The following is a 24,599-nucleotide window of genomic DNA, read 5'->3' as shown; positions in this document are numbered from 1 at the left end:
CCAGCATTCAAACTTAGCTCCACATCTAGAGCTCATAACCACTTTTCTTTATTGTCTCTCATTTAAAATATTTATTTATAGTTTTCATTGAAGTAGAGTTGATTTACAATATTATATTAGTTTCAGGTATACAACATAGTAAATCAATATTTTTTATAGAATATACTCCATTTAAAGTAATTATAAAATATTGGCTGTATTCCCTGTGCTTTACAATATATCCTTGTAGCTTTTTTATTCTATACATAGTAGTTTGTGCCTCTTAATCCCTTACCCTTATTTTGCCTCTACTCCCTTCCCTCTCCTCACTGGTAACCACTAGTTTGTTCTCTATACTATATTTCCTCTCATAATTTAAAATCATTTAAAATAATCCTTGTGATGTAGATACTCATTTCATATTGGAGATGAATGTAATGTTCATATATTCATATAAATTAACAATTGAGTAAACAGGTAGATGATGACAGGGGTTAGAGTTAAATGTACTCAGCTTAAATGGCTAATAAGGGACCACAAAAGCACAGAAGATGTCATCCTCAGCCCATTAGTTAATAACTCTTTCTGCAAGTTTCTACTGATTCCAGAATCCATGCGTGTAATCTAGGCTGTATCTTAGTACCTAGTGCACCATTTAAAAAATGAAAAAGAGGTCATTTTTTACATAATAGCATTTAGTATTCAATGAAGTACTTGATAACATCTGAAAACTATTAGGGATTTTAGAACATAGCACCCTCATTAGTAGTTGTCATTTACTCAACAATTACTTATGAGTCCCAGAGCTGTCATAATTTAAATTAGCTGTTATTAGTTATTTAGACACAGAATTCAAACACGATTAGAGTGTTATTTGAAACATCTAAATCTATTTGATTGTAGAGGGAGATACTCCCTTTGAAATGTCATACTGTACATATAAAGATATTTCATAAATTGTACAGTCACATTATTAAATCATGTTATAACCCCCTAAAAGCATGGCTTTCTTATACATGTTGCAAATGGGGTCTACACTAATCATTGTTAAATAATACCAATCAGAAGAATGGAAGTATACCTCAGGAATTTATTTTTTGTGTAAATTCCTAATACCATTTGTATCAGGTCAGTTTTTCAGATGGGAGAGTACTTAAAAATTCCACTTATTTGGATTTAAGACTTAGTACTGTTCGACTCAACAAATATTTGAGCAACTCTGCTTGGAATAAATAGATGCTGACATTTTTAGATTTCCATAGTAGACTCTAGATCATGTCTAAAATTTCAATTTATTTTTGGATGAGTTGTAACTTAAAATACTTTTTGACAGTATATTTTGATCCATATTTTGGGACACAAGGAAGAATATTCAAATTGGAAACTGTCATAGAAAGCCAAGAAATATGGATGTATGGCCTAAAGATGGGTTGAAATATTTTGATGTATTCATACTTAACTGTTTGGGGTAGAAATTCAGAACTAAATTGATTAATAGCTTTATTTGATTTGTTCAGACAATGTCAATTTGTATTTACTATCTGACAGGTCTTCTGACCTCTGGGACTCAGAGATGACTTTCCATTGGGAACTTGATGATCTTAAAGAGAGATAGTTGTGTTAATATAAGGTTGGGTAAGGCGAAGATGAGGGATAAGTGATCACATCTGTCAAAGTGTGTTTCCTTATTCTTAGTGGCTTCTCCCAGATTAAGGTTTCAGTAGACTCCTGTGTACTTTGCAAAGTACTGGCAGTGTGGACTCACTGATGATCAGATGGGAGGGGTTTTTAAATCAGGGTTTATGTATTTAAGGGAATGAGCTCTAGTGTTGTATTTAGAGATGAAAAGCATTTAGTAGACAGAAAGATAACTACTTGTGTTGTAGTCTGTTCTCAGATTATATATCTGTGCTGTAGTGATTGACATTTCTTTTTCTGTACTAGATTTGACTTAAATTTAGTCGCAGTTTATTTTGATCATGGTAGAAGTGGTGCAGAAGCATTTACTAAAGTGTAAAAATGCCTGAGGCACTGTAGAAAGAGCAGGAAAATGTGATACAAAGCCTAGAAAATGGGGTAGTGGTCTTATTGGAGTCATCTTTTTTCTCACTGCTGACAGCATTGCATAATGAACTGTCCTCTGCCGAGCCTGGAACAAACCTTCTACTTAGAAGCACTTTGTCATTTTATTTTCCTGATGACTTGACATACTATGCTTAGGGGTAACAGGCAGACAGCATTCTTCACGCTACCGTCCCTTGTTTACCTCCACATCCTCTCCTGCTACAAAAAAAAAGACAACCAAAATGAAAATGAAGCTGGAATTAAGATCAGAAAGTACAGGAGCAAGGTAGAGTTGAGAGGCAGAGTATTGTGTTGGGAAGACAAAGGCTTTGAAGTTACATCTATGTTTAATTCTGGCTCCAACCTTTGCTGTCTCCGGGATTTGGGGCCATTTAGTTAACCTCCTCCTATTTCGGTTTCCTGATCTCTGAAATGGAAATAATATAGTAGTACCTACCAAATACAAAAAGACTGAAACAGTGTTTATTGCTGTTGTAGAGAAACATTAATCTTCGGTTTAATTTTGATTGCAGGGCATTTGTTTATTAACAGATTTTTAGTGAGCATATACTGTATTAGATGTAGGATATACAAAGGAGACCAGTAAGATACAGTTATTATCTTCAAAGGGCTCAAATTCTTAACGATGCATTCTCAATTTGTATCTAAGTCTTTGATTGTATAGAATAGCAGAAGTGTATTAAGTGGGTTAGTGGTAAAATTTTTAGCACTGTCGGGCAAGGAAATGGTCCTGCTTTTGACCAGAATGTAGAAGCTAAATTTCTAGCTTTAATGCCTCAGAAACTAGAGAGAGACATGGTCTTAATGATTGTGAGGCTAGTCCATGCAAATGAATCCATTTAAAAATTTTTGGGTTTGAAAGTAGCACATTGATAAGTATTTGAGACAGTATCAAAAAAGAAGACTTTTCCTTGCCTTAATTTCAAATTAATTAAAATACATGTGTCATTTTTTCATGGCTTTTTTGTTGGTGTTGTTTATAACACATATTCATTAGAGAAAATTCATTATAAAATTGTAATAAATAAAATTTTGAATTGTTGTCTTGGCAAAAGGAAATTAAAAGAAAACGGTATGTAAGAGGTTAATCTGTTCATAGAGTATATGCAGGTTAAAACAAACAATCTAATGGAATACTGAGTAAAGGATAAAATAAGAAATTTACAGAAAAGAAAGAGCAAATAGTAAAAATAGGGAAAGATGCTGACCCTTACTAGTGAATGTTGAATTACCATTTTTAGCTATTAGTTTGGCAGATATAATATCAATACCTGTGAGGATGGAAGAAAGCCAACACTCATGTATTTGTGATAGGAATGTGAATTACTTTTACCTTTTTGGAGTGAAATTGGCCGTAGCGGTTAAGGTAAGTGCGTATGTGTGCGCGTGCCTTTGTGGGGATGGCAGGGAGGAAGTAAAAGGAGCAGCAGAGAAGGGTTTAAAAGTGGTCGCTGTGGCAAGAAAAGCAGCAAGGTGTGTGAGGCTCGCCCAGAGGCGTGCACACACACGCTGAGGGACCCTGTGCGGCGGCACGCGGGAGGAGGCCTGCCCCGTAGCCTAAAGGGACTTCCGTAATAAAGGCGGGGCGGGGGGGGGGGGGGGGAAGCACTTGGCAAAGTAACTTGTCTGGCATGACCCCGTTTTTTAATTAAAAATAAACCTACATATTTGATTGTGATTATTTGTGTGAGCCGTAAAGGTATGGTAGACTGTACCCCAAAGACTGCTACCTCTGTTCAGCTCAGGCAACTAGAATTTCCTAGTTGTTAGAGAGGGATATTACCTTTATATTTGTTCGCTTCAAATGATATTTTTGGCATTTTTGAAAAGAAGAAAATTAAAAGATAAAAAGCAGCAAAAGTTAGGAGGAAGAAAAAAAGCCCTTGGAATCCTATTACTTGGATGTATAGATTTCTATTTCTTTCCGTAAGTGGAAGGATACTATATATGTTCTTTTTAAATCTTTAAAAACACTGTCATTTACTATAGGTTCATAACAGATATATGGATATGCGTATGTTTTATTTACTTTAGAAACCACCCAGACCACTTTAACACCTTTATTGAAGTGTAATTGACATAAAATCAACATATACATATTTAAAGTATTTGATTAGTTTTGACATCTCTATATATTCATGAAGCCATTACAACCATCAAGATAATGAATATATTTATCACCTCAAAAAGTTTCTTCCTGTCTGTTTATAAATCCTTCTGTCCTGCACTGCCCTCACCCCAGTCCCCAGGCAAGCACTGATCTGCTTTTTGTCACTATAGATTAGTTTGCATTTTTTAGAACGTTACGTAAATGAAATCAGAAAGCATAAACTGTTTTGTCTGGTTTCTTTCCCTCATTAGGTATGTCCATATTGTTGCACATGTTAGTGGCTCATTTTTTAAAATTGCTGGCACACTGTGGATGTAGCACAATTTGTTCACCTATTGGTGGACATTTGGGTTATTTCCAGTTTGAGGCTGTCACAAATAAAATTGCTGTGAACTTCCGTGTGTAAGACTTTGTATGGACATATGCTGTGATTTCTCTTGAGTAAAAATAACTAGGAGTGGAATGACTGGGTCATATGTAACTGTATATTTAATTTTTTTTAAGAAACTGCAAGACATTTTCCAAGTATTTGCGCCATTTTATATCCCCACCAGCAATGTACAAGAATTTCAGGCTACCCTTTTTCTGGTAAATTTCCTTTACAACTTTTCCAAAAATATGTTGTGCGTGTTATATGTGGGTCTGTTTCTGATTTCTCTATTTTTTTCATTGATCTAGTCATCTTTCTTGATGCCAATACCACACTGTCATGATGGCTGAGGCTCATAATAACTCTTGAAATCAGATAGCACTAAGTCCTTCAACTTTATTCTTCATTTTCAAAATAGTTTTGGCCATTCTGGGTCCTTTGCTTTTCTATGTTAATTGTAGAATCAGTTTTTTTCTGCAATTTTTTTCTACAAAACCTGTTGGAATTTGATTGGGTTTGTGTTGAATCTACAGATAAAATTGATGTCTTACAATATTGACTCTTCTGACCCATGAACATGATATATTTTGACATGTAAGTCTGTCTTCTTTAATTCTCTCAGGAATATTTTGAAGTTTTTAATATATAGGGCTTTTATAATTTTGTCAGATTCATATATCTGGATGGCTATTGTAAATGGCATTTTTTATTTTTTATAACTAATATATTGGAATACACAGACTTTTTCATCTCATATCCTGCAACCTTGCTAAAATTCACTTACTAGCTTTATTAGCATTTTTGTAGAGATTCCTTTGGATTTTCTTTGTAAATATGTCATTTCTGAAGAAAGACAGTTTTACTTCATTTCTAACTGGATGCACCTTTTCTTTCTTTTTCTTGACTTACTACGCTAGCTAGAAGCTCCAGTACAGTGTTGAAAGAAAGTGGTGAAAGTAAACATTCTTGTCTTTTCCTTGATCTCAGAAAGCTTTCAGTCTTTCACCATTAAGTGTGATACTAGCTGTAAGGGTTTGAATTCTCTGGTTGAAGAAGTTCTTTTTATATTCCTAGTTTGCTGAGAAATTTGTTATTTCAATCAGCAATACATGTTGGATTTTATCAGTTTTTTTCCTGCATTTCTTGAGACAATCATAGTTTTCTTTTTTTGTTTATTAATTACTTGATATTTGAATATTAAACCAACTTTGCTTTCCTGGGATAAAACTTGGTCATGAGGTAATTCTCTTTTCATGTATTGTTGAATTTGATTTGCCAAAATTTTATTTAGGTTTTTTATTTTGCATCTAAGTTCATGAGTGATACTGGCATATCTTTTTATGGCAGTTTTCATATTTGGGGTATATGGTAATGCTGACCTCATAGAATGAATTGATAAGTAGTCCCCCTTCTTCAGTATTCTGGAAGAGTTTGTAGAATTGATACTGTTTCTTCCTCAAATGTTTGCTAGAATTAACCAGTGAAGCCATGAAAATATATGACCCACAATGAGGAGAAAAATAAAACTGATTTATGACTGACATAGTTATTAAAATTACCATAGAAAATCATTAAATAACTTTTAAGTACATTTATTATAACTGCACTTCAAAAAGTGGTGACACGGATTTGACATAATTAGAAAAACATAATTGATAGGACCAGTAGACAGAAAATTAGAGAGGCTATAGAAGGCTTAAACAACACAACCGACTTGACCTTATTAAACAGTCAAACAGCAGATACAGAAGTGCAAATGTCAAATTTGCCCAGATAGACCATATTGCGGGTCATAAAACAAGTCTTAATAAATGTCAAAGGATTCAAGTCAAAGCAGGTATATTCTCTGACCACAATGGAATTAAATTAGAACTCAGCAAGAAAAGTATCTCTGGAAAAATCCCTCAAATATTTAGAAACTAAATAATATACTTGTAAATAACCCAAGGGTCAAAGAAGAAATCAAAAGGGAAGTTATCAATATAAAGTATGTTGAACCAAATGAAAATCAAAATTTGTGGTTGTGTCCTTTTCCTGTTGTTGCTATAACAAATCAGCACAATTTGAGAGGTCAGAAATCCAAAACTGGTTTCACTGACTGGTTTCACTTCTTGACTAAAATCAAGATATCAACAGGTGTGTGTTTCTTCTGGAAGCTTTAGGAGAGAATCTGTTCTCTTTTTCCATGTTTCAGAGATACATGTATTCCTTGGCTTGGAGCCCCGTCCTCCATCTTGAAAGCCAGCCGCATAGCATCTTCTTATCTCTTCAATTCTCCTGCCTCCTCCCACTTGTAAGGACCCTTTTGATCACATTGAATCCATTGGGTTAATCCACGATAATAGTCTCGTGTCAAGATCCCTTAACTTAATCACGTCTGCAAAGTCACTTTTGTCACGTCAGGTAGCATACTCACAAGGTCCAGGGATTGGGACGCGGATATCTTTGGCGGTACATTATTCTCCCTACCACACTGCTAGGATAGTACTTGGGTGGCAGTTGACACCACTAAATGCCCATATTAGAAAAGAAAATGGTCTCAAATTATTGACCTCAGCTTCCATCTGAAGAAACTATTAACTGAACAAATTATATAAGATGAATGAGGTCTGAGATCTAATGTAAAACATGGTGACTATAGTTTATAACGCTGTATTGTATAACTGAAATTTGCTAAGAGAATAGATCTTAAATGTTCTCACCAAGAAAAAAAAAAGATAAATATGTAAGATGATGGATGTGTTAATTAACTAGATGAGGGGAATCCTTTCACAATGTATATGTATGCATATATTAAATCACGATGTACACTTTAAATATCATATAATTTTATATATCAGTTATACCTCAGTAAAGCTGAAATTTTAAATGAAAAAAAGAAGAAAAGCAAAATTAAACCCAAAGGAAATGATAAAGATAATAGGCGAAATAAAAATAGAAAACAGAGAAACAATAGGGAAAAAAAGAACCATAAAACTGAAAGGTAGTTACTGAGAACATCAATAAAAGTAATAAACCTATGATTTGACTCTTACTGTGATGATGTTTAATGTTAAAACTGGAAGTAAAAACTTTTAAATTGTGTTATAGATGTATATTTTTGGTAGAATTTAAGTCTAGACTCATTATTTTGTTATACTTACTTTTTGGTTTCCGTGCTAGGCCCTGGGGAGACTAGCTTATACTATTTAAGCTTCTGTGAAGCAGTCATAGAGCAGAAAGCCTATTTTGAACACACACTGGGAGCATAATTACCAATCCATCCGTCCATATCAAATAGCAACACCTGTGAAGATACTGGAAAAACACTGGCAGACTGAGACTCCAGTGTTTCTTTTCTTTGACATTTCTTAATGACCCAATCATTCTTACATATTTTATCACCATGATTATTCTTTTCCAGTTTATTTACATCTCCATGGTAAAAACTTAATCCTTCTCTCACCTGGGTTTCTTCTTTGCTCTACCCCTGTTCCTTAAATAAATCATCACATTTTCCTAGATTCTCACAAGGATCTGTGGAAGAACAAAAGGACAGAATAATATCCCCAACTTCAAGAAACTCTAGACAAAATTCTTGAATATGATATAATCAGAATAATTTATTGCCAACCAACCTTTAGGATTTCAGAGCCGGGTGGGGAAAAAAAGTAAAACATTGGGGCTGGGAGACAGGAATGAGAAAGGATTGGAACTGGGTGTTAAGAGTGGGACCTTGCACTCTTTCCATTATTGGAACATTCTACTCGTTATGTACAACCCTGTGACAATACACTTGAGACCTTCCCTTACCAGTAGTAAAGTATCCTTTTTTTTTTCCTTTTTAAGCATGTAAGTTTCGGGTGCACAGCATTATAGTTCTACAGCTGTATACACTACAGAGCGATCACCACCACAAATCGAGTTACAGTCTCTCACCGTACAGTTGACCCCCTTCACTCATTTTTCCCACCTCCTTTCCCCTTTGGTGACCACTAACCTGTTCTCTGTATCTGTGAGTTTGTTTTTGTTTTTTTGTTTTTTTTTTTGTGGTACGCGGGCCTCTCACTGTTGTGGCCTCTCCCGTTGCGGAGCACAGGCTCCAGACGCGCAGGCTCAGGGGCCATGGCTCAGGGGCCTAGCCGCTCCGCGGCATGTGGAATCCTCCCGGACCGGGGCACAAACCCATGTCCCCTACATCAGCAGGCGGACTCTTAACCACTGCGCCACCAGGGAAGCCCTCTGTGAGTTTGTTCTGATTTCATTTTGTTTGTTTATTTATTTTATATTCCAAATATATGAGTGAAATCATTGAATATTTGTCTTTTTCTGTCTATTTCACTTAGCATAATGCCTTCAGGGTCCATCCATGTTGTCACAAATGGTAGGATTTCATTATTTTTTATAGCTGGGTAGTATTCCGTTGTGTGTGTGTGTGTGTGTGTGCGTGCACACACACACCCCACATCTTTTTCCATTCATCTGTAAGTGGACACTTAACGTTGTTTCCATACCATGACTGTTGTAAATAATGCTGCATTGAACACAGGGGTGCATATATCTTCTTAAATTAGTGTTTCCACATTCTTCAGATAAATACCCAGAAGTGGAATAGCTTGGTTTTGTGGTAGCTCAATTCTTAGTTTTTTGAGGAATCTCTATACTATATCCTATAGTAGCTGCAACAATTTACAGTCCCAACAACAGTGTACAAAGGTTCCGTTTTCTCCACATCCTCTCCAACATTTGTTATTTCTTGTCTTTTAGATAGTAACCATTCTAACAGGTGTGGTTGATATCTCATTGTGGTTTGGATTTGCATTTTCCTGATAATAAGTGATGTTGAACATATTTCATGTGCCTGTTGGCCATCTGTATTTTGTCTTTGGGAAAATGCCTATTCAGATCCTCTGCCCATTTTTTAAATCAATTTGTTTGTTTTTTTCTGTTGAGTTGTATGAGTTCTTTATATATTTTGGATATTAACCTCTTATTGGATATATGATTTGCAAATATCTTCTCCCATTTAGTCAGTTGGCTTTTTCATTTTGATGACGGTTTCCCTTGCTGTGCAGGAGCTTTTTAGTTTGATGTAGTCCAGTTGTTTATTTTATTTTATTTTTTATTTTTCTAAAATAATGGGTTTATTGAGATGTAATTCACATACCATAAAATTCACGTTTAAAGTGTACAATTTAGTGGATTATAGTACATTCACGAAGTTGTGCAATCATTACCACTATCTACTTCCAGAATATTTTCATCGTGCAAAAAAGAAACCCTGTACCCACTACCCACTAGCAGTAATTCCCCATTCTCCCCCCTAGCCTCTGACAACCACTAATTTACTCTCTGTCTCTGTAGATTTTCCTATTCCGGACTATGTTAAATTTTTGAAGTGTAAAAAAGAATTCTTTTTTTTTTTTTTTTTTTTTTACACCAACACCCACCCCCCACCCCATTTCCCCCCTTGGTGTCCATACATTTGTTCTCTACATCTGTGTCTCAGTTTCTGCCCTGCAGACCAGTTCATCTGTACCATTTTCCTAGGTGCCACATATATGCGTTAATATACGATATTTGTTTTTCTCTTTCTGACTTACTTCACTCTGTATGACAGTCTCTAGATCCATCCACATCTCTACAAATGACCCAATTTCATTCCTTTTTATGTCTGAGTAATATTCCATTGTGTGTATGTGTGTGTGTGTGTATATATATATATATATATATATACACACACACACACCACATCTTTTATATCCAGTCATCTGTCAATGGGCATTTACATTGCTTCCATGACTTGGCTATTGTAAATAGTACTGCAGTGAACATTGGGGTGCATGTGTCTTTTTGAATTATGGTTTTCTCAGAGTATATGCCCAATAGTGGGATTGCTGGGTCATACGGTAATTCTATTTTTAGTTTTTTAAGGAACCTCCATACTGTTCTCCATAGTGGCTGTATTAATTTACCTTCCCACCAACAGTGCAAGAGGATTCCCTTTTCTCCACACCCTCTCCAGCATTTGTTGTTTGTAGATTTTCTGATGGTGCCCATTCTGACTGGTGTGAGGTGATACCTCATTGTAGTGTTGATTTGCATTTCTCTAATAATTAGTGATGTTGAGCAGCTTTTCATGTGCTTCTTGGTCATCTGTATGTCTTCTTTGGAGAAATGTCTATTTAGTTATTTTGCCCATTTTTGGATTGGGTTGTTTGTTTTTTTAATATTGAGCTGCTTGAGCTGTTTATATATTTTGGAGATTAATCCTTTGTCAGTTGCTTCGTTTGCAGATATTTTCTCTCATTCTGAGTGTTGTTTTTTTGTCTTGTTTATGGTTTCCTTTGCTGTGCAAAAGCTTTTAAGTTTCATGAGGTCCCATTTGTTTATTTTTGTTTTTATTTCCGTTACTCTAGGAGGTAGGTCAAAAAAGATCTTGCTGTGATTTATGTCAAAGAGTGTTGTTTTCCTGTAGGAGTTTTATAGTGTCTGGTCTTACATTTAGGTCTTTAATCCATTTTGAATTTATTTTTGTGTATGGTGTTAGGGAGTGTTCTAATTTCATTCTTTTACATGTAGCTGTCCAGTTTTCCCAGCACCACTTATTGAAGAGACTGTCTTTTCTCCATTGTATATCCTTGCCTCCTTTGTCGTAGATTAGTTGACCATAGGTGCATGGGTTTATCTCGGGGCTTTCTATCTTGTTCCATTGATCTATGTTTCTGTTTTTGTGCCAGTACCATATTGTCTTGATTACTGTAGCTTTGTAGTTAGTATAGTCTGAAGTCAGGGAGTCTGATTCCTCCAGCTCCGTTTTTGGCTTTGGCTATTCAGGGTCTTTTGTGTCTACATACAAACTTTAAGATTTTTTGTTCTAGTCCTGTAAAAAATGCCATTGGTAATTTGATAGGGATTGCATTGAATCTGTAGATTACTTTGGGTAGTATAGTCATTTTCACAATATTGTTTCTTCCAATCCAAGAACATGGTCTATCTATCTCTCCATCTGTTGGTATCATCTTTAATTTCTTTCATCAGTGTCTTGTAGTTTTCTGCCTGCTTAGGTAGGTTTATCCCTAGGTATTTTATTCTTTTTGTTGCGATGGTAAATGGGAGTGTTTCCTTAATTTCTCTTTCAGATTTTTCATAATTGGTGTATAGGAATATAAGATTTCTGTGCATTAATTTTGTGTCGTGCAACTTTACCAAATTCATCGATTAGCTCTAGTAGTTTTCTGGTGGCATCTTTAGGATTCTCTCCGTGTAGTATCATGTCATCTGCAAACTGACAGTTTTACTTCTTTTCCAATTTGTATTCCTTTTATTTCTTTTTCTTCTCTGATTGCCGTGGCTAGGACTTCCAACACTGTTGAATAATAGTGGTGAGAGTGGACATCCTTGTCTTGTTCCTGATCTTAGAGGAAATGCTTTCAGTTTTTCACCATGGAGAATGATGTTTGCTGTGGGTCTGTCATATATGGCCTTTATTATGTTGAGGTAGGTTCCCTCTGTGCCCACTTTCTGTAGAGTTTTTATCGTAAATGCGTGTTGAATTTTGTCAAAAGCCTTTTCTGCATCTATTGAGATGATCGTATGGTTTTTATTCTTCAATTTGTTAATATGGTGTATCACATTGATTGATTTGAATATATTGAAGAATCCTTGCAACCCTGGGATAAATCCCACTTGATCATGGTGTATGATCCTTTTAATATGTTGTTGGATTCTGTTTGCTAGTATTGTGTTGAGGATTTTTGCATCTATATTCATCAGTGATATTGGTCTGTAATTTTCTTGTTTTGTAGTGTATTTGTCTGGTTTTGGTATCAGAGTGATGGTAGCCTCATAGAATGAGTTTGGGAGTGTTCCTTCCTTTGCAATTTTTTGGAAGAGTTTGAGAAGGATGGGTGTTAGCTCTTCTCTGAATGTTTGATAGAATTCACCTGTGAAGCCATCTGGTCCTGGACTTTTGTTTGTTGGAAGTTTTTTTTTTTTTTTTCCTGCGGTACGCGGGCCTCTCACTGTTGTGGCCTCTCCCGCTGCGGAGCACAGGCTCCGGACACGCAGGTTCAGCGGCCACGGCTCACGGGCCCAGCCGCTCCGCCGCGTGTGGGATCTTCCCGGACCAGGGCACGAACCTGTGTCCCCTGCATCGGCAGGCGGACTCTCAACTACTGCGCCACCAGGGAAGCCCTGTTGGAAGATTTTTAATCACAGTTTCAATTTCATTACTTGTGATTGGTCTGTTCATATTTTCTATTTCTTCCTGGTTCAGTCTTGGAAGGTTATACCTTTCTAAGAATTTGTCCATTTCTTCCAGGCTGTCCATTTTGTGGGCATAGAGTTGCTTGTAGTAGTCTCTTAGGGTGCTTTGCATTTCTGCAGTGTCTGTTGTAACTTCTCCTTCATTTCTAATTTCATTGATTTGCGTCCTCTCCCTCTTTTCCTTGATGAGTCTGGCTAATGGTTTATCAATTTCGTTTATCTTCTCAAGAACCAGCTTTTAGTTTTATTGATCTTTGCTATTGTTTTCTTTGTTTCTATTTCATTTATTTCCGCTCTGATCTTTATGATTTCTTTCCTTCTGCTAACTTAGGGTTTTCTTTGTTTTTTCTCTAGTTCCTTTAGGTGTAAGGTTAGATTGTTTATTTGAGATTTTTCTTGTTTCTTGAGGTAGGCTTGTATAGCTATAAACTTCCCTCTTAGAACTGCTTTTGCCACATCCCATAGATTTTGGAACATCGTTTTTTCATTGTCATTTGTCTCTAGGTATTTTTTCATTTCCTCTTTGATTTCTTCAGTGATCTCTTGGTTATTTAGTAACGTATTGTTTAGCCTCCATGTGTTTGTGTTTTTTACCTTTTTTTCCCTGTAATTGATTTCTAATCTCATAGCGTTGTGGTCAGAAAAGAATGCTTGATATGATTTCAATTTTCTTAAATTTACTGAGGCTTGGACTTCCCTGGTGGCGAAGTGGTTAAGAATCTGCCTGCCAATGCAGGGGGCACGGGTTCAAGCCCTGGTCCGGGAAGATCCCACATGCCATGGAGCAGCTAGGTCCATGTGCCAAAACGGCCGAGCCTGCGCTCTAGAGCCCGTGAGCCACAACTGCTGAGCCCGCGTGCCTGGAGCCCGTGTTCCGCAGCAAGAGGATCCACCACAATGAGGAGCCTGCGCACCGCAACAAAGAGTAGCCCCCGCTGGACGCAACCAGTGAAAACCCGCGCGCAGCAACAAAGACCCAACGCAGCCAAAAATAAATAAATAAATTTATTAAAAAGAAAAAAATTTACTGAGGCTTGATTTGTGACCCAAGATGTGATCTATCCTGGTGAATGTTCTGTGCGCACTTGAGAAGAAAGTGTAATCTGCTGTTTTTGGATGGAATGTCCTATAAATATCAATTAAATCTATCTGAGCTATTGTGTCTTTTAAAGCTTGTGTTTCCTTATTAATTTTCTGTCTGGATGATCTGTCCATTGGTGTAAGTGAGCTGTTAATGTCCCCCACTATTATTGTGTTACTGTCAGTTTCCTCTTTTATAGCTGTTAGCAATTGCCTTATGTATTGAGCTGCTCCTTTACTGGGTGCATATATATTTATAATTGTTATATCTTCTTCTTGGATTGATCCCTTGATCATTATGTAGTGTCCTTTGTTGTCTCTTGTAACATTCTTTATTTTAAAGTCTGTTTTATCTGATATGAATATTGCTATCCCAGCTTTCTTTTGATTTCCATCTGCATGGAATATCTTTTTCCATCCCCTCACTTTCAGTCTGTATGTGTCCCTAGGTCTGAAGTGGGTCTCTTGTTGACAGCATATATATGGGTCTTGTTTTTGTATCCATTCAGCGAGCCTACGTCTTTTGGTTGGAGCATTTAATCCATTCATCTTTAAGGTAATTATCGATATGTATGTTCCTGTTAACCATTTTCTTAATTGTTTTGGGTTTGTTTTTGTAGGTCCTTTTCTTCTTTTGTGTTTCCCACCTAGAGAAGTTCCTTTAGCATTTGTTGTAGAGCTGGTTTGGTGGTGCTGAATTCTCTTAGCTTTTGCTTGTCTGTAAAGCTTTTGGTTTCTCCATCAAATATGAATGAGATCCTTGCTGGGTAGAGTAATCTTGGTTGTTGGTTCTTCCCTTTCATCACTTTAAGTGTATCATGCCACTCTCTTCTGGCTTGTAGAGTTTCTGCTGAGAAATCAGCTGTTTAACCTTATGGGAGTTCCCTTGTATGTTATTTGTCATTTTTCCCTTGCTGCTTTCAATAATTTTTCTTTTTCTTTAATTTTTGCCAATTTGATTACTATGTGTCTTGGCGTGTTTCTCCTTGGGTTTATCCTGCCTGGGACTCTCTGCTCTTCCTGGACTTGGGTGGCTATTTCCTTTCCCATGTTAGGGAAGTTTTCGACTATAATCTCTCCAAATATTTTCTCGGGTCCTTTCTCTCTCTCTCTTCTCCTTCTGGAACCCTTATAATGCGAATGTTTTTGCGTTTAATGATATCCCAGAGATCTCTTAGGCTGTCTTCATTTCTTTTCATTCTTTTTTCTTTATTCTGTTCTGTGGCAGTGAATTCCACCATTCTGTCTTCCAGGTCACTTATCCGTTCTTCTGCCTCAGTTATTATGCTATTGATTCCTTCTAGTGTATTTTTCATTTCAGTTATTGTATTGTTCATCTCTGTTTGTTTGTTCTTTAATTCTTCTAGATGTTTATTCTTTAATTCTTCTAGGTCTTTGTTAAACATTTCTTGCATCTTCTCGATCTTTGCCTCCATTCTTTTTCCGAGGTCCTGTATCATCTTCACTATCATTATTCTGAATTCTTTTTCTGGAAGGTTGCCTATCTCCACTTCATTTAGTTGTTTTTCTGGGGTTTTACCTTGTTCCTTCATCTGGTATATAGCCCTCTGCCTTTTCTTCTTGTCTATCTTTCTGTGAATATGGTGTTTGTTCCACAGGCTGCAGGATTGTGGTTTTTCTTGCTTCTGCTGTCTGCCCTCTGGTGGATGAAGCTATCTAAGAGGTCTGTGCAAGTTTCCTGATCCCGTTTGTTTATTAAAACCCAGTGATTAAACTTGTCTGTGTCCCAAATATTTTTTAGAATTTATATATTAGTCATTTCGTAAAAAGAGCTCTGAGGGAAAACATTTTCCTGCCAATAATGTAAAAATTTGCAAAAATCTTGAAATCATAGCATTGCTCTACTGTTGGAATTTACTTATTCTGTATTTTAAAGTAGTAGAAATTCAGTGTGCCTCTAAGAGTTGAATTCTTATAGAGAGTTGGGGAGGCTCCTTTAAGCATCTCTAAATTCAGGTAATTATGAATCTCATCCAGAGATTGTCACTTTTCCTGTGGTGCAAGACAAGGGGGAAAGAATTTGTCTTTGTCCTGGGAATGTTGGTAGTACCTCTTGTAACAGAGAGCTGCTGTCATTTGTTCAGTCAACAAATTTGAATGCCTATCCTGTGTAAGGAACTTTGCTTGGCACTGTGGATGATGCCTTAAGGAATATTTTAAGTAGAAGAATAACCAATCAAATCAATTCTTTAGAGAGACCATAATTCAGGCAGTATTGCACATGATATGTTAAAATAAGAAAATGGAGGCAGTGATTTGAGACTATCTCTTGTTAACTCAGTGCAGTAGTAAGGGCCTAATTAAGGTATAGGCGTTGGGAATGGACCAGAAAGGAAAGAACAAATCTGAGACAGTATGTTAAATTTACTTCCCTTCTTCTAGCTAACTTGGTATTAATTGTCCTTTAAATCTGGCAGTTGGTGTTTCTGTCTCTGTGTCTCTCCCTCCCTTGCTTCCTCCCGCCTACCTCTTCTTCTCCCTACTCTAACACACCAAAGGTTACTGCACCTCTCCATCAGTAATGGTAGGAGAGGGTTAGTATATCACAGTCTCACTAGACACTAGGTGTGTATCTGTGTCCAGTTTTTTAAAGGACTGAGTATCTCCTAAAGAGGTGTGTGCTTTCTCTCAGCTCTTTTTGTGAATTATTGCTTTAAATCAAAACTTTAACCACTTAAATAGAGTAACAGTTCTTGCTGTGTACGCAGCTAATTTTTAAAAAGCATGTTATATGTGTTATGTTACCCGTGGAAGAAATGTTTTGTCTAATGTTTTGGGGTTGGGTACATTTGATACAGTTTTGAAGGAAAAGTTTGTCTACATCTTTGGTTTTTTTGTTAAGAGGAAACTACTCCTGAGTTTGTGTTTCGTCTTAACAAATCCTCCAGAAAGTAGTCTTCCCCTTTTCCATGAATGGAAATTAGAGCTGAATTCATGCATATATGAAACAAAATGTTAATTTAAATGTACAGTTTCCTCAAACTCTCTATAGCTCTTAAAAAGGATTCTTCTGTGGATGCAGAATTAATCAGAAGCATTTCAGAGAGATGCATATAAAATGGACTGGTTATATAAAATCAGAAGATTCATAAAAATTGAAAAGAGACCACCACATACCACATACATGAATACATGAATATACATATTCATCATAAGACTATGAGGCAACAGCGAATTTAAACCCACCCATAGTTACCATAATCTGAGTTCCATACTTTGAGAAAATTATTTACCTTGGTAGGCCACAAAGGAAGAATAACAGTTGGTCTAATAATGCTTTATTGTTCCTTATGGTCTGTGAAGGGAAGGCTAAAGACAAATTGGTTTGAGGTGTGTGTAACAAAGGAGATTTACAACGTATTTTTATGACGGTGCAGTAATTTTGAGAAGATGGTTAAATGTCTCCTTTTCCATGTTCCCCAGACCAGTGTGAGTGTTTATATTCTACTGTTCTTCCAAAAAAGATTTGAACCTGCCCCAGAGAGATTAGTTGGTTTAGTCTCAATGAGATCTTTTATTTCTATAAGGGATCAGAGTAGATGGTTCCCTTCAGCTTTGTGTTTATTCCTTTTGTGGGATCCTTTTAATATATTCTATTTGCTGTGTGATGTTTAAATTATCATTAAATTGTACATCCAAGTGTTGAATGATTTTGTGGAATTTGTAAGCCAAATAAAATTTTAAAAATCCTTTGTAAGCTTAACTTTCCACCTAAAACTTCTGGTACAATAGAATAATTCAATAAAAATTATGTTTCTGCGAATTCCCTGGCAGTCCAGTGGTTGGGACTAGGTGCTCTCACTGCTGGGGCCCCAGGTTCGATCCCTGGTCTGGGAACTAAGATCCGGCAAGCTGTGTGGCATGGCCAAAAAGAAAAAAAAAAATTATCTGTTTCTTCCTTAATTTTCACCCCAGCAGTATGAAAGGGTAGGCAACAGTACTGATGTGAAGTGAGAACTGAATGTTGTAGAAGTGCTGCCTATCTAATGAAATCTTAATCAAAGTATCCTTTTGTTGTCTAGAAAGCTTTTTTATCTATTTATTTGTTTGTTTATTTATTTAATTCTTTTGGCTGCTCCGGTTGCGGCACACAGATCTTTGCTGCGGCATGTGGACTCTTAGTTGAGGCATGCGTGTGGGTTCTAGTTCCCTGACCAGGGATCGAAACTGGGCCCCCTGCATTAGGAATGCGAGTCTTACCCACTGGACCACCAGGGAGTTGCCTAGAAAGCTTTTTAAAACAGAATCTGGGGACTTCCCTGCTTGCACAGTGGTTAAGAATCCACCTGCCAATATAGGGGACATGGGTTCCATCCCTAGTCCAGGAAGTTCCCACATGCCACACAGCAACTAAGCCCATGCGCCATAACTACTGAGCCTGCGCTCTAGAGCCCAGGAGCCACAACTGCTGAGCCCACGTGCCGCAACTAATGAAGCTGGTGCACCTAGAACCTGTGCTCCGCAACAAGAGAAGCCCCTGCAATGAGAAGCCCACACACCACAATGAAGAGTAGCCCCCACTCGCCGCAACTAGAGAAAGCCTGTGCACAGCAACGAAGACCCGAAATATGGCCAAAAATAAATAAAATGTTTTTAAAAATCATTAAGAAAGAAACAGAATCTGGAATTTAATATTTTTTGTGGCTTAAAGGAACCTTAGATATCTTCTAATCTTACTCTTATACTTTATAGTTGAATATGCTGGTGCCTGAGAAGTGTGACTTGCTTATGATCACATAGTTGATTAACAGCAGAACCAGGCCCAAGTCTAGAATTGGCTGGTAGGGCAGTTTCTTATATACATACTCAACTCATACTGAATTATGTACCTCAGTATGTCCTAACCTTGAAATAGGAGGAACTTAGGCCACTGGTTGAAGGCCATATGAACTGATGTGACCAATTTGTGCCTAAGACATTTGCCATTGCAATCTTTGGGCCACACACAGCTACTCAGTTCTTCACTTTATCATCCATCTATCTCCTCAGTGTGGAGGAAGCCCTCTTTTTGTCTGCTAAATTTGAACACGGGTATCATTTTTAGACCTAATATTTCCAAACTTTGCAGTGGGAAGTAATGGCAGTCTGCTTTTCTGTTTCAGCTCAGACAGCTATAACTGCACCAAAGACGTGGAAGAAACCAAAAGATCGGACCCGAACCAGTGAAGAGGTGTTAGAGGCAGAATCGGAGGTAAGGGGCAGCAGTAAATCTCTTCAGCTCATCTTCAGAACAGTGGTGCCATTTCCTAAAACAAGTGTGGGTTTGTAACTTTTTCTTGAGATACTGTTTTCCAAGCAAATATATCAAGCTCAGGGTCTGATTTTTTTTTTTAATCCATTTACAGAATTTTTAAAAGATTGTTAATAGCGTGTTCAGTTTCGTTGAATTCTTGTCTCTGTTTCAAAATACCTCTTCTCAAGTGGCAAAAATAAGTATTGTTTATTTTTTTCCTTATATTAAGCAGATGGGAAGACTAATCTGGTTTTTTAAAAACAGGGTTATTTTCAAATACCTATTAGCAGTGCTGGTGGAAATCATCAGATATATTTTAAGGAAATTGATTTTCAATCTGTTGTCTTTTACCTGCATCCCAGGAATATAACTTTTCACATATGGTTTGTCTATTTGAACTAAGCCGTGCCAGATTTCGCTGTAGGGTACAACACACCAGGTCCAGGACATGATGTGAGGAAGAATCAAGAGCAGATTCAGTCCTAAGGAGTGCTCTACCAATTTCATAGTCTCTAATCTGAGTATCCTTAGTCTTATGTACTGAAGCTTTTAATGAAGAGTAATATAAACAATCTCTATGTTGCTTTTTTCTTCTTGAGCTCTTCTTGTATCTACTTTATGAAAATAATTTTCATTGAATGTTTAAGATAACATTAAAATGTAGAAATTACTTTAAAATAACTTTAAATGCATTTATTTCATAAAACTTTTCTAGCTAGTTATAATTCTTACCCCTTCAGGCAGCTCACAGTACCCCTTTGTTACTTCTCCCTGTCCTGTCATTGTTCGTACATGATGCTCGGTTGATGTCACAGTTAGTCCCATAGCAACCACTAAAATGTTTCATGGGAGTGATTTCATTATGGTTATCATGGCGTAAGAACTGGCAATAAGTTATAGAGGTGCAAATAGTTGCTACACTCCTTCTGCAACTGAACAAGAAAATGTTGCTCCTACAAAGAATAAAATACCTTCCAGAGGCAGGAGAATAGCATACATTCCTGGTATGGCTGTAAGAGCTTCACAGACTGGTTTCTCTTTAGATTCAGCTGTTATTTATTCACTTTGTTCTGTTATACTTTGTGTTTCTTTTCCCTGTGGCTGTTTTTCAAAGCATTATTGAATATTAAATGGGTGGGTCACTATTCCTGTGCCTCCAGGTATTCATCCTCATCTTCAGGTCGGGGTTGACAAACTTCTCCTGTAATGGTCCAGATGGTAAAGTAACTATCAGGCTTTGTGGATTGTGTGATCCCTGTCACAATTTCTCAACTCTGCTGCTATAGCCCAAAAGCAACCGTAGACAATGTGCAAATTAATGAGTGGCTGTATTTCAGTAAAAGTTTATTGAAATTTGAATTTCATATAATATTCACGTATCATAAAATATTCTTCTTTGAAATGTTTTTCCACCATTACAAGTGTAAAAACCATCCTTACCTTGCACACTATACAAAAACAGGTGAGGAGCCAGATTTGGCCCACGGGCCATAGTTTGCTAAAACCTGCTTTAGATTGTTATTCTTCATACAGAAGAACTGTTTGGACTCATTTTGAACCAATCCCTTTTTTCTTAACCTTATAGTTTAAAAGTGGAATAAAAAGATATTTGGTCATTTGCACACAGACTTTGTCCAGAAATCCTATTCCCTTGTCTTTCCTAAAATTGAGCATTTACTGGAGTAGTTTAGTAAATATTGGTTGTCACTGTCTTCATTTTTCACTGATCATCAAGGTCTTCTTCTCTTAGATTTTTCTCAGCCTTTAAAAGAATGTGTTTTAGATATCAGCATATTTTAGGTTATATATTGAGTTGTTACATCATTGCAAGTACTTACCCAAATTCTTTAAATTATACCCTAGAGGGCTTCCCTGGTGGCGCAGTGGTTGAGAGTCCGCCTGCCGGTGCAGGGGACACAGGTTCATGCTCCGGTCCGGGGGGATCCCACATGCCGTGGAGCGGCTGGGCCCATGAGCCATGGCTGCTGGGCCTGCGCGTCTGGAGCGTGTGCTCCGCTGCGGGAGAGGCCACGGCAGTGAGAGGCCCGTGTACCGCAAAAAAAAAAAAAAAAAAAAATTATAGCCTAGAAAGGTAGCTTGAAGGATGATTCATCTTAAAATTGTTAGTCAGGGCATCCTAAAATTTACTTTAAATTTTTAGGATATTTCATTGATTGTTACATATGTAGTTGTCAATCTGATTTTCTAGCACTTTAAAAACTCGTGCATTAAGCAGGCAGTTTTGTCAACTAAATTCTTGTTTTAGTAAGTTCCTATAAAAGTTTCTGCTTTGACAGTCTGGCCAATAAAGTGTTTTCTTTTTTCAATCTGGTTTTCTGGGTAAACAACTGAAGAACTGTTAGACATTTACAAACTATTTGAGCAGAGCTCCATCCTGCTGAAGGAAAAATAATCATAAATATTTAATGCAGCAGTTTTTTTGTGGATTCCCTTGAAAAATATCCCTTCTAATAATGTGCCTCAGACGCCTCATTGATTCTTTGTGCTCTGAATTACGGTTTGTCATTCATGGACCAAGTTTCTTTATACTTTTTTTTCCAGTTAGAAGTTGACTTTCTAAATAATGCATCCTCTGTTTATATCTAATAGATTGTCTGTTGTTGTTGGTTTTAGGTACAGAGAAGATGACTCAATAAATTTTTTTCTCTAAAGCAGCATTTTTTCACACTTTACAGGATCTGTATGAGTTCTATATGATTGTATAATGTAGTTATACTGCTCTGTAATAAGTTTAAGTACCATTTACAGACTCACATGCCAGATTATTAAAGATCTTCTTGATGGCCTGTACTTAATTATGAGGTGGTATGACAAGGTTGTTTTGAATTTAGACTATAGTAGAGTATAGAATAAGAAAAAGTGAGGCTGCTAATTCATTATTCAAACTTGGTAGATCAGTTTCTTCTCAAAGTATAAAAGATGCCTCACTGGGCTTCCCAGGTGGTGCGGTGGTTGGGAGTCCGTCCGCCTGCCGATGCAGGGGACGTGGGTTCGTGCCCCGGTCCGGGAGGATCCCACATGACGCGGAGCGGCTGGGCCCGTGAGCCATGGCCGCTGAGCCTGCACGTCCGGAGCCTGTGCTCTGCAACGGGAGAGGCCACAGCAGTGAGAGGCCCACATACTGCAAAATAAAAAAAAAAAAAGCCTCACTTTTTGCCATGTTTTATAAAAATAAATCATTTTTGTCTTTTATTTTCTTGGAATTTTTATGTCTGTCTTTCTTTTGATGGTTTCTGTGCTCTTCCTGTTGGAAGAACAAGGGAGGGAGAGAGAGAGAGAGAGAGAGAAGGGAGTGTATTTGCGTGAATTTTTTATTTCCATTTTAGAAACAAGGCCTGAAAACCATCTGTTTCTATTGATAACATTTTAAAATTTAGCGTCTTTTCCCCATGATCTGATTTTAGTAGAAGAAAATTTATTAGTATCATATCTGTTATAATACTTAATAACTAAGTAGGGTTTGTAACTTTAATTAAAAATTTTTTTTCATAAATCAGTTGGGGTGACTACTTCCTGGTGTGTATGACATCCTTTTATACCATCCTCTGTTCAGCCAATTCAGTAGAGCCCCTAATTTGGCTCTCCTAGTGTGAATTTATCCACTGGAATTTGTGGTAAATTGCTGTTTCCTCTGAGAGCTTCTTCCAAAGGATTGTTTTCAGAGTGCTTCCCTTTGAAAAAGAAAGACTTAAAGTTCATTGAGACCTTCGCCTCAGGGAGTTTTGAGGGCTGATATAGCCCTTAAGAATTACTTTTTTTTTTTTTTTTTTGGGATCTGAAACTGAGATGGTCAAAAATAATCTGGTGAATAATTTTAATTCTATTTTGCCTTTTAAAAATAGGATGCACTGGAACCCAGATTTCTCCCTGGGGGAATATATTCCAAGCGTTTTTCTATGTATAATTTGAACAAGGTCACAATCTCAGAGAATCCTAAGAACCAATAAACAAAATAGATTTTGACTAACAAGTGTCCTCCTTGTTACATGTGAGCGATGGTCAGCTTTGTGGGACTTAAACATATTTTAAACTATTCATTGAACTCTTTTTCACGGCCAGAGGACAGCACAAAAAATACCCTCTAGTGTGTTTCTTTTTATATTTGCTGAGCTTTAGTGGCAAGGGTAATAGTGCTTGATATAGATTCTGACTAGAACTCCTTCATGTCCATCAAGTTCCAAGGATTAACAGTTCTTTCCTTTTTAACCTTCGGTATATTTAGATTTCATTAGTCATGTTAAAGCATTTCAGTAGCCATTTGAATTGTCTGCTTTATCCCAGGACATGAAATGAGAAAAGTGTTTTAAATAAACTTACCATTTTAGTACCATATGCTGAACACAGACATCCTTATCTTGAGTGACATGTTTTCCTATGCTTTTTGAGGGGATAAATGTGGGTCTTCCTGTGTATTTACACACAGTGAAAAGAATATAACCTCTGTGTTCACTTATGCTTTAGCCTAAAGCAGAAGAGGAGCTTTCAGGTGACAAAGTACTTGAATCTGAACAGGATAAAATGAGCCAAGGGTTTCATCCTGAAAGAGACCCCTCTGACCTAAAAAATGTGAAAACTGTGGAAGAAAATGGAGAAGAAGCTGAGCCTGTACGTAATGGTGCTGAGAGTGTTTCTGAGGGTGAAGGAATAGATGCTAATTCAGGCTTCACTGATAGTTCTGGTGAAGGGGTCACATTCTCATTCAAATCAGGTAAGTTTATCTGTCTTCCTGTGTATGTCTTTCCTTCTCTCCTTCACTCTACTGCAACTTAGAGAAATGTTGCCTCCTTATGAAGAAATATTGGATGGAAGGAAGAGGCTCATCACAATGTAATATTTACAGAATAGATCAGCAGGCGGGCGTTAGTAGCTAGCAAATCCAGAGAGTCCTATGTTGGCGGAAGTGATATCTGATGCTGGTATTCTGCTTTCACTGGCATTGGAGGAGCAGCTGGCAAAGGAAATCAGTGCTAGGTTGGTAGAATTCGACAAGAGAGATTTAATTTTTTCATTTTAATTGAAAGATATTTCAGATATGATGGCCGTGTTCCTTGAGATAGTGTACTTGTCATTTCACAAACCTTGAACTTAGTTTGTTGATAAAACTCACTCTGTAGAGCTGAACTTCAGTAGGCAGTTGGAAGCAGTAAGACTAAGTTATTAAGCACCTGTGGTATGGGACGTGCCCTATGAAATATGTGATAAACCTTAGAGGATCTTTCACCATTTAGACACTGTCAAATGGCACTAAACCTCTGTCCTAATACTATATAAACCATGGTTGACTTTGAGATTTATGGATATTTGGTGTGGACATGGGGGGAAAGGTAGAAAATTGGGGTTAGGTGAAAAGTTTTTCTTAGTCTGCCAAATCTGAAGTGATGTCTGCATGAGGTAGTGTTTGAATGTAAAATATCAGGCCTCAGAAATAGTCTTGACCAGTGCTTTTCCAACTT

At 37.0% G+C, this 24,599-nt stretch overlaps 1 protein-coding gene across 19 annotated transcripts in view; it reads left to right on the top strand.

Annotated features, from left to right (window-relative positions):
* EIF4G3 (eukaryotic translation initiation factor 4 gamma 3) overlaps window positions 1–24,599 on the top strand; it is a 365,407-nt gene that overhangs the window by 254,274 nt on the left and 86,534 nt on the right. For all 19 annotated transcript variants that reach the window (XM_067722978.1, XM_067722985.1, XM_067722940.1 and 16 more), the window contains 2 exons: window positions 18,995–19,083; window positions 23,608–23,854. In XM_067722978.1, the coding sequence (XP_067579079.1) occupies window positions 18,995–19,083; window positions 23,608–23,854 (336 nt within the window). The remainder of the gene's footprint in view (window positions 1–18,994; window positions 19,084–23,607; window positions 23,855–24,599) is intronic.

Source organism: Pseudorca crassidens, chromosome 2, assembly GCF_039906515.1.
Source record: "Pseudorca crassidens isolate mPseCra1 chromosome 2, mPseCra1.hap1, whole genome shotgun sequence".
NCBI lineage: Eukaryota > Metazoa > Chordata > Mammalia > Artiodactyla > Delphinidae > Pseudorca > Pseudorca crassidens.
Note: the sequence above shows the minus strand (reverse complement) of the source record. Positions and strands in the feature narration are given on the sequence as shown.